Consider the following 9,539-nt stretch of genomic DNA (forward strand, 5'->3'; position numbering starts at 1 on the left):
CAGAACTTCGATTCAGACTGAAGTCTGTTGGACTTTATGCTATATACTGACACAGGTTCTGTGCACCATTTGGTTAGTGAGATGTTCACAATATACCAAAATGATGGAAGGAAGCGTAGGCAATATGGTTCTGTACGAAGAGCCAAACTAAGATATTGGTTTTAAAATAATGGGACATTTATTTAATGCAACGATTCTCAACTGGGGGCAAAAGTGACTGCCTCACCCTGGGGCATTTGGAAATGTGTGGGGTCATTTTTGGTCATTTTGGTTGTTACAAATGACCATTTAGCCTGTTACAATGGTGGTCTTCCAAGATGCTGAATATCCAGTGGGGCGCAAAACAGCTCTAGACAACAAGGAACTGTCTGGCTCTGAAAGTCACAGAGCGCTAAGAAACACTGATAAAGTAGAATAGTAGTATGCCAGAAACTCAAGTATGTAGCAAACTCAAATGGCTTCGGGGATCAGTCAGGGACAGAAGAGCACACACCCCTTCTTAGGGCATCCAAATCCAAATCTTTAAAGGACTTCATCAGACAAAATCACCTAGGCGCCGAATTTGGCCCGAGGGCCTCCAGAGTGGAAATTTTTTTTTTTAATTTTTTTTTCAACGTTTTTTATTTATTTTTGGGACAGAGAGAGACAGAGCATGAACGGGGGAGGGGCAGAGAGAGAGGGAGACACAGAATCGGAAACAGGCTCCAGGCTCCGAGCCATCAGCCCAGAGCCTGACGCGGGGCTTGAACTCACAGACCGCGAGATCGTCACCTGGCTGAAGTCGGACGCTTAACCGACTGCGCCACCCAGGCGCCCCCAGAGTGGAAATTTTTAATGAAGGCTTTTCTGATCTGGAAACATGTTTACGATATACTCAGTGAAGAGAAAAAGCTGCTGATCAGTATGATGTTTAGAAAAGATCGTACACGTGTAAACACGGATTTACATGCACACCTACGCACAGTACATACATGTATGAGAACCTGTGGAGAGTGCTCTGGAGTCAACCGTGGGGTGATTTTGTGAAATGCTTTGCTTATTTGCATTTTGAATTGTACCACAAATATCTATTAGTTGTTTAATTTTTAATGAATAAGGAGAGAAAGGAGCCTTAAAAGAAATTAAAATTTAAGTGTGGTTTCAGAACCCAGCCCTAGTGGCTTTCTGGCCATCCCCTTGGATGAAAGAAGGAGAATAATTTCTGTGATTAAGGACAAATGAGACATTGAATATGAGGTAATCAATACTGACACACCAGAGGGGCGCCTGGGTGGCTCAGTCGGTTAAACGTCTGACCTCAGCTCGGGTCACGATCTCGCAGCTCATGAGTTTGAGCCCCGTGTCGAACTCTGTGCCGATGGCTCAGAGCCTGGAGACTGCTTCGGATTCTGTGTCTCCTCTCTCTGCCTCTCTCCCCTCGTGCTCTGTTTCTCCCTCTCTCTCTCTGCAAACTAAATAAATATTAAACAAAAAATACTAACATACTAAAACGCCTTTGAAAATGAACACTGTTGGTTCCCAGAGACACCAGCCTGTGATTTTTGCGTCTTTCATGATGCCATACAGCTCTCCCGGTGAAGTCCGATCTTTTGCAGCTGCCCCAGAAATCAATACTGCAATTTGCTTGAGAAATCAATGCCTGTCAAAATTTCAAGAGGGTTTATCCAAAATAAGACAAGAGCCAGGCATTTAAAATATAACTATGCCCTTTTCCATCAAGTTGCCCAATCCTTCAAGATCACTGTTTTCCCTGAAAAATCCCCATTTTGCTTCATCTCCATCGTTTCTGTGTTTTATTTCCAGCGTCTTGACTCTGCAAATTTCATTTTGTGCACAAGTCACTTTCGACTAAGCTTTCTTTCCGCAGTTTGCTCATCCTGCGGGGGGATACTGGATTTTCTACCCACTGGTCTATGGACTTCAGGGACTTCCCGGAGTCCTTTCTCACCTGCCTTCTGGGGTGTGTTCACCTCCTGCTCCCTGCCTCCCCCCCCCCCCACTGTAGCCCCTTCTTACCAGCACCTGATGCTTACGAGGCAACCGGGCACATTTACCTTGACAAGCAATGGGTAGATAGCGTTAGGTTCCTTTGGGAGAAGTATCTAGAATTAATTATGTAGGGAAGGGGGTGGGTTAAGGAAGTACGATGAAGAAATTGGGTATGTGTTGCTTCCAACTTTTGATCTTGTAAAGAAAAGCCACTGCCAAGGACTAGCGTGTTGGTATGTGAAAGGAGATGGTGTATTTTCTCTCTGGAAACTTGCAGCTGGCCAACGCCCACAGCCCTGGAGAGGGTTTGGTGGCAAACCCCACAGCCTTCCTGCCCCTCATTGCCTTCTCTCTGTCTTGCTTCTTGGTCTGAGTTCTGATCTTAGAAAGCCCCAGTGTGAAACCTACAAATAAAAACAAGACTTTCAGGACTTTCCCACTGCCCTTCGCCCTTGGAAACACTGATGGGGAAAATAGGTGTCAGGAGAGTGAAAGGCTGTTTAAGGTTTATGGTCTGCAGCAGGGCGGTGGGTGGTTGTCTCCCCATCTCTGCTGAGTAAGTATCATCTCAGAGGCTTTGAAATTATCCTGCCTTTGTCTTTTAGTAAATTCCATATTCAGCAACATGCTGATGAAATTCATAAGCTGATTTTTTAAATTAATTTTTTAATGTTTATTTTTTGAGAGAGAGAGAGAAACAGAACATGAGCAGGGGAGGGACAGAAAGAGAGGGAGTCACAGAATCCGAAGCAGGCTCCAGGCTCCAAGCTGTCAGCACAGAGCCTGATATGGGGCTCGAACCCACTAGCCGTGAGATCATGAGTTGAGCTGAAGTCGGATGCTTAACTGACTGAGCTACCCAGGCACCTGATTTTTATTTATTTATTTATTTATTTATTTAAATATTTTTAAATTTATTTTTGAAGGAGAGAGAGAGACAGAGCATGAGCAGGGGAGGGGCAGAGAGAGGGAGACACAGAATCCGAAGCGGGCTCCAGGTTCCGAGATGTCAGCACAGAGCCCGATGCGGGGCTCGAACCCGCAAACTGTGAGATCATGACCTGAGCTGAAGCCGGACGCTCAACCGACTGAGCCACCCAGGCGCCCCCTGATTTTTAAAATCAACATATTCATGAGTGTGTAAGAGCATCCAGAGTCTAAACCCCAGTGATATCCAGAGTCTAAAACCCCACGAAGCCACGAATGGTGTGCATGTGATTTCTTTCTTTTTTTTTTTTTTTAAGTTTATTTATTTATTGAGAGAGAGAAAGAGTGCAAGCAGGATACAGGCAGATAGAGAGAGAGAGGGAGTGAGAAAGAATCCCAAGCAGGCTCAGCACCATCAGTGCAGAGCCTGATGTGGGGCCTGAGCTCACAAACTGAGATCATGACCTGAGTTGAGACCAAGAGTCTGTCACCTAACGGATTGAGCCACCCAGGCACCCCAAGATTTGGATTTCTTTAACAAATCTCTCCTGGCGTATTTGCGCATGTTCAACCCCTTGGTGCTTTCCAGCAGCTGGTGAAGATTCTCTGAAAGCCAAGACCAGTGGTTGAACGTGCAGGCTTGGACTTAGAGCCCAAATCCAGGCCCCACCACTTGCCAGCTGTGCTACCTCAGACATGAGCCTCTGCTCTCTGAATCTCATGCTGCTTGTTATCGAAAGAGCGTACTGATATCTCGGCCACGGGACCGTGTGAATCAGGTAGGAAGGTGGGTGTGCCAGGGGCTCAGCGCTGGGGCTGTCATCGAGTGCGTGCCCACCCCGTTCAGTGCTAACACCGAACTACGAGATACTGCCTGTTTTGTAGATTCAAAGCTTGAAATCTGGGGAGAGGAAAGCCAGTGACGCCCCGAGCAGCTGAGTTCGCCTGAAGGGAATTGGAGCGTAGAGCCCAGGAGTCCTGACCCGCTGCCTTGCCTCCTGCAGGTCTGTAGGACGGTCCCGCGGGTGGCTCTACGTGGAGACGAAGTGCCCAGAGTGGTTCCTTCCAGGTGTCTTCTTCCTGCCCCCACCAAAGCCTGAGCCTCACCTACGCCCACAGCTGCCCTGCAAGTTCATCATGCTGACGGAGTGAGTGGTTCCCATCAGACCGTGCACTTGGCTTCCAAGCATGCACGCCACGTTCCCTGGCTCCCTACACCTTCCCGTCCAGAGAGGCAAAGAGACCTGCCCTGAGACACACGGCAACACCAGATGGCTGCCTCTGGCTGGGGGCAGGGTGGGTTTGCAGCCGATTTAGAATCTCCACAACCTCTAACTCTGATGCTGCTCCGTTCCCAACAGAGACATGAAGTTCTGGCATGGCTTAGTGATCGCAGTGGTGTCCCTCATTCTACAGACCTGCCTCTTCGCTGCCATCAACTACCTGCTCAGCAGGCACATGGGTAAATAGCCTGGCGCTCTTTCCTCCTAGTCACCTGTAGGGACCACCCCTGAGCCTATAGCAAGACGAGCCCCGGAATACCCCTTGAATACCTACTTGAGGATCCACTAGCCGGGTCATCCCTTACTGGGTAATCCCCACTCTGACCCAACCTATTTCTGGTTGGAATGATGGCCCAGAGCCCTTCCACCACCCAGACCTTCTACCTAGGGATAAGCTTCTGCAGTACTCTTGAGGGTGGGCTCATTTAGCCTGGGCCTAACTTTCTTCATCACCACCAAAGGACTCAAAATGAAGAAAAGACTTTGAATTCCAGGAGAAGAGAATATGGCTAGACTAAAAGATGGACTTAAATTCTTTTTTTCCAATATATGAAATTTATTGTCAAATTGGTTTCCATACAACACCCAGTGCTCATCCCAAAAGGTGCCCTCCTCAATACCCATCACCCACCCTCCCCTCCCTCCCACCCCCCATCAACCCTCAGTTTGTTCTCAGTTTTTAAGAGTCTCTTATGCTTTGGCTCTCTCCCACTCTAACCTCTTTTTTTTTTCCTTCCCCTCCCCCATGGGTTTCTGTTAAGTTTCTCAGGATCCATATAAGAGTGAAAACATATGGTATCTGTCTTTCTCTGTATGGCTTATTTCACTTAGCATAACACTCTCCAGTTCCAAGATGGACTTAAATTCTTGAACTGATTTACTGTGTTCTGTTCTGGGATGGCATTAAAATTAGGGAAAATAAAATAAAGGGACTCTAGGCTTCTCTAGCCATTCATTCATTCATTCATTCAATATGACAGGGAACCAAACAAAAATCTGTGTCCTTATATAACTTACATATTATGGGGGGCACAGACAACAAACTAGATAAACAGGTAATACACACATGTTAGATTATGGTGAGTGCTAGGGAAGAAAAAGATGAAGCAAGGCAAGGAGGTATGAATTGGATGATGGCCAGCATCACTGAAACGCCAACCTTTTAGTATAAACATCTGGCAGTGAGGAAGCGAGCGGCATCTGCAAAGGCCCTGAGGCAGAAAGCTGTTTGGAAGAGAGGCCAGTGTGGCTGGAACGGAGAGAGGGGGGAACAGCGAGGCCACAGGGGGCCTTGGAGGCTGGGGCTTTGGCTCATCCTGCAAGCGAGGTGAGAGGTGCTGCAGGGTTGTGAGCAGAGCGCTGAGGTTTGAAGAGGTTCCTCTGAATGTTTTGCTGTCTCGAGGGCAGTGCTCAGAGACAGGATGTTCCTGACCTGGAGAGCTGGCACTTTTGACCCTTGCCCTGTCCCCTTTAGCCAGCCAGAGTGAGCGGATCCTGAAAGGGGCCAGGCTCCAGGCCCCCTGGCCCAGCCCTGCGCGTCAGCCATGTGCTGCCACGGAGGAGACGCGAAGCGCTCCTGTGCCTGCGCCCCGTCACAGGCGTGAGTAACGGGGCAGGGGAAGAACTTGTCATAAAGCTTATTCTGCTCTGTCTGGGCCGTGGAGAGCTGCTCTGCCGCAGCCGGGCTCTGTCCTGGCCAGCCCAGCCCCTGGCCGGAAGATTCCTCCCACCTGCCTCCCCGAAGGCCTCACCAGCCTAGCTTTTCCAGCAAGCTACTCTTTCATCACGCAGGGCAGATCTCGCTGGGTTTGGGTGGGTCTAAGTTCTTTTCCCCCTCTGATCATGTGTGAGCCACTGCAAAGGGAGCTTGGGGCCATCTCTGTTCCTGTCTTTGTCATTGAGACTATGGCACCTGTTTCCGTCTGGCCGAGATTTCAACTGCCTCTGCCTGCCTCTGGCCGTGGTATCCAGGGGTTTTAATAAATGCTAGTGTTGGTGATGGTTCAAGTCTACGTTCCCCTCTGGCAGGCGAGCCAGCAGGAATACCACCCACTGGTTTTCTCTCTCGAGGGTTGGGAGACCCACCAGGTCACCGTTCACACAATGGAAATTGCTGCTTCCGAAGCAAGACAGCTACCCCTGTGTGCTCACTCCCCAGAGATCGCACCTTTTCCAGCAGGTTTTCTCTTGATCGATTTGCATCCGCTCCGACCTTCCAATTTTATCTTTTCAGTTGGAGAGATCTGGTTGTCAGGCTTCCCTGGCACCGAGATAAGACCTCAGCGCAGGAGAGAACCAGAAGAGACCGCTCATGTGAATTCGGTGTTTCTGCAAAAAGGGAGGGGCACTGGCCTCATCGTGACCCTGGCCCTAGAGCGTCACCGAAGCCTGGCCAGAATCAGAGACTCTCTGGCAGGCACCTCAAAGATCATCATGCAACCTCCTTGTTTCACAGGGAGCAAAACCAGACACAAAAAGGGATGTCACCTGCCTAGCGTTAGTGACAGGTCTAGAGCCAAACCTGTGGCCGGGACTAGGGAGGCCAGAGCTACGTGCTCGGGGCCATGCTGCGTCAGCGTGTTCCTGCTTCTCCCTTCCAGCACAATCAAGTGATATTAGTCTTAGATGGAGCTGGACAGCGCGGCAGTGTCTGGACTCTTGGGCACATTCTTGCCTATTTGGCGGGGTGGAGGGGGGCGCTTTCTCTCCCCACCCTTTCTCTGTTCAGTGTCTTCTTTCTCTACTGCGGGCTCCGTATCTCTCTTCCCTGCTTGTCTTTGCATGGCTGGCTTTGCCTGACTTAGTCTCCTTCTCCCTTCCGTTGTGCCCATCCCCTCCTAACACCTCCCCACCCCCCACCCCGCTCCCCAGTGTTCCTTAGAAGAACAGTTTCTATTTCTCCCTAGATGACAGTGACACGTCCTCAGATAGCTCCAACAGCTCGGACGTCTCCGGCAGCTTGCCTCCCACCTGCCAGGTAATGGACACCCCTAGTGGTCCCAGCCCTTCATATGCAGTTGGGGTCCTTGCTACAAAAGACTGAGCATCCAGGCCACTCCAGCTACAAGGATGGGAGCAGGGATGGAGGGGTTTCTTGAGTCATTACAACATCCTCGGGTGACGGGTGTCATGATCCTCAGGTTCATGGCATCCCCACAAAATGGGTCTGAGTGAACCATGAAAATGCAAGTGTCAATGGACCACCTCCTCCTCGCCATATCCCAGTCACCAGGCCAAAGTCTGCTCTGAGTCCTGACCTCACGGGGTTTGAGTCTCCACATCTTTCCTGAAACCCCTTAATTCCCTGCAGACAGAGGCACAGAGCTGTTGGTAGTGTTCCCCCTTGGCCTGGCCCTGCTCTCCGACACAGCCCCCCGGAGCCAGCTTCTCTCCCTGCCAGCCTAGGGCGAGACGAGGGTCCTTCAGTGAGAGTGCAGTCCTGGGGTGTCCCCTCCTCCAACCCTGGTAGGAATCTTGACCCACATTTCTCTGCTTTTTTTCCCCTAAGGCCACCAAGGATGTGAATTACACACAAGTGGTCTTTTCAGCCCCTGGAGGACTAAAAACTGAACCTGCCTTGGACTATGAGAACATAAAGGAAACCACAGACTACGTCAACGTCAATCCAAAAAGCCACAGGCCCAATTTCTGGACTTTTGTGACCCCTGCTAACTCTGAGTCGGTAGAATACACTCAGGTGGCCATGTGAATTGTAGGGTTTTCATGGGGTGCAGTTCTCTACAAATTCTTGCACTCATTTTGGAAGGGAATGACTGTTTTTTGTTTTATTTTGTTTTGTTTTGTTTTAAACAAGGCATAGGAGAATAAGTAGGCCTGTATCTCACTCAGGAAGAAAGATTCAGGTCAGCTGTCAAGTAGAACTTCCAGGATAAGTATGAATGAGTGGAGATATCAGTAGAGAAAGCGGTAATGTCTTTCTCCACAGAAAATTGTGGGGAAAAAAAATGTTTGATCAGCTGTAGCAGAGTTCTGTTTGGTAACCTTACCGTTAAAGTGACTCTCCGGGCTTTTTAATTTTTTGGCAATAAACAGCTTCCTTAAAAATTTTAAATGAAACGGCAACTACCAATTCCTCTTTTCCTCGTGCCTAACCCTGCACGCTGCCCCTTTTCAGAGCTACGTCTAGCTGAGCAATCCCGCTCTGCCCTCAGCACTTTAAATAGGCCACTTAGAAAGCCCGCCATCATCCAACCTTCGAATTCCCTGTTTTTTAGGGAACAAAAGATGACAGACAGAGTTCTGGGTAAACACCAACTAGCATCACAATCTGGGATTCCAGAGAAAAATCTCCCCAAATTCAATCCAATGGAATGTAATATTCTTTTCTGGATTGTTCTTTGTTTGTGTAAAGCCAATTAGGAATACAAGGGCACTTTCTTAGCTTGATTAAAATAGCTTGTCTCAGGGGCGCCACGGAGGCACAGATGGTTAAGCATCAGACTCATCTTGGCTCAGGGCATGATCTCACGGTTCGTGAGTTCGAGTCCCACATGGGGCTTTGTGTTGACAGCATGGAGCCTGCTTGGGATACTCTCTCTCTATTTCTCTGCCCCTCCCTCTCTCTCTCTCTCAAAATAAATAAACATTAAAAATAAAAGAATAGCTTATCTCAAATCAGCTGACTTCATGATATTTATGGGTAAGGACTGAGAACATAATTTTATTGAATCAAGAATGGAGTAAGTGTCCACAAACCTGTCGTTTCCTTCATCTAACATTGTTCTAGAAGTCCTAATCGGTACAATAAAACAATTCCCCAAAAGAAGAACTGTCAGTACTGGAAAGGAGGATAAACTTGGTCACTGTTTGCAGACAGTCTAGTCCTACAAAGTCGCAGAGAATTAACTTCAAATGTTTTTAAATTGATAACACGCAATAAGTAATAACCAGATAAATATGCAATATACTTTTTTAAATAGCTAATTAAGACTTGAAAGGCAATTTACTCACATTAGCTAAACAAACATCTCAAAAGATGAAAGCCCTAGGAACGTGCCGAAGACAAATCCCAAGTCCAGATGAGTGGCATCCAGGTCTTAGAGACGACATGTTACCTGTGCTCCACCTGCCGGCTGTACATGACCTTTCCAGTCAACTTCCATGTTCCCAGCTTCCTCTTCCCCAAGATGATCTGAAGAGATGGTTTTGGTTTGGGTTTCTGGGACTGTGCAATTTTGCTGGCCTACGTGTCCCTCCACCTTTTGGCTCTTGTTGTTCCTCTCCTGCTATGATTTGAATGTTTGTGGCCCCTTAAAGTCATCTGTTGATATCCTAACCCCCAAGATGATGGGATTAATGGGGCGGGGGGGGGGGGGCTCC

The 9,539-nt window shown here is 48.5% G+C and overlaps 1 protein-coding gene across 1 annotated transcript; it reads left to right on the forward strand.

Moving 5' to 3' along the window:
• Positions 1 to 3,278: 3,278 nt before the first annotated feature.
• Positions 3,279 to 8,813, forward strand: RHEX (regulator of hemoglobinization and erythroid cell expansion). The gene is made up of 5 exons (XM_049634512.1): positions 3,279 to 4,064; positions 4,278 to 4,378; positions 5,674 to 5,799; positions 7,106 to 7,176; positions 7,708 to 8,813. The coding sequence occupies exons 1-5, from the start codon at positions 4,054 to 4,056 to the stop codon at positions 7,906 to 7,908; spliced, it is 510 nt and encodes a 169-aa protein (XP_049490469.1). The 5' UTR covers positions 3,279 to 4,053; the 3' UTR covers positions 7,909 to 8,813.
• The last annotated feature ends 726 nt before the right edge of the window (positions 8,814 to 9,539 follow it).

This window comes from Panthera uncia, chromosome F1 (genome assembly GCF_023721935.1).
Source record: "Panthera uncia isolate 11264 chromosome F1, Puncia_PCG_1.0, whole genome shotgun sequence".
Lineage (NCBI taxonomy): Eukaryota > Metazoa > Chordata > Mammalia > Carnivora > Felidae > Panthera > Panthera uncia.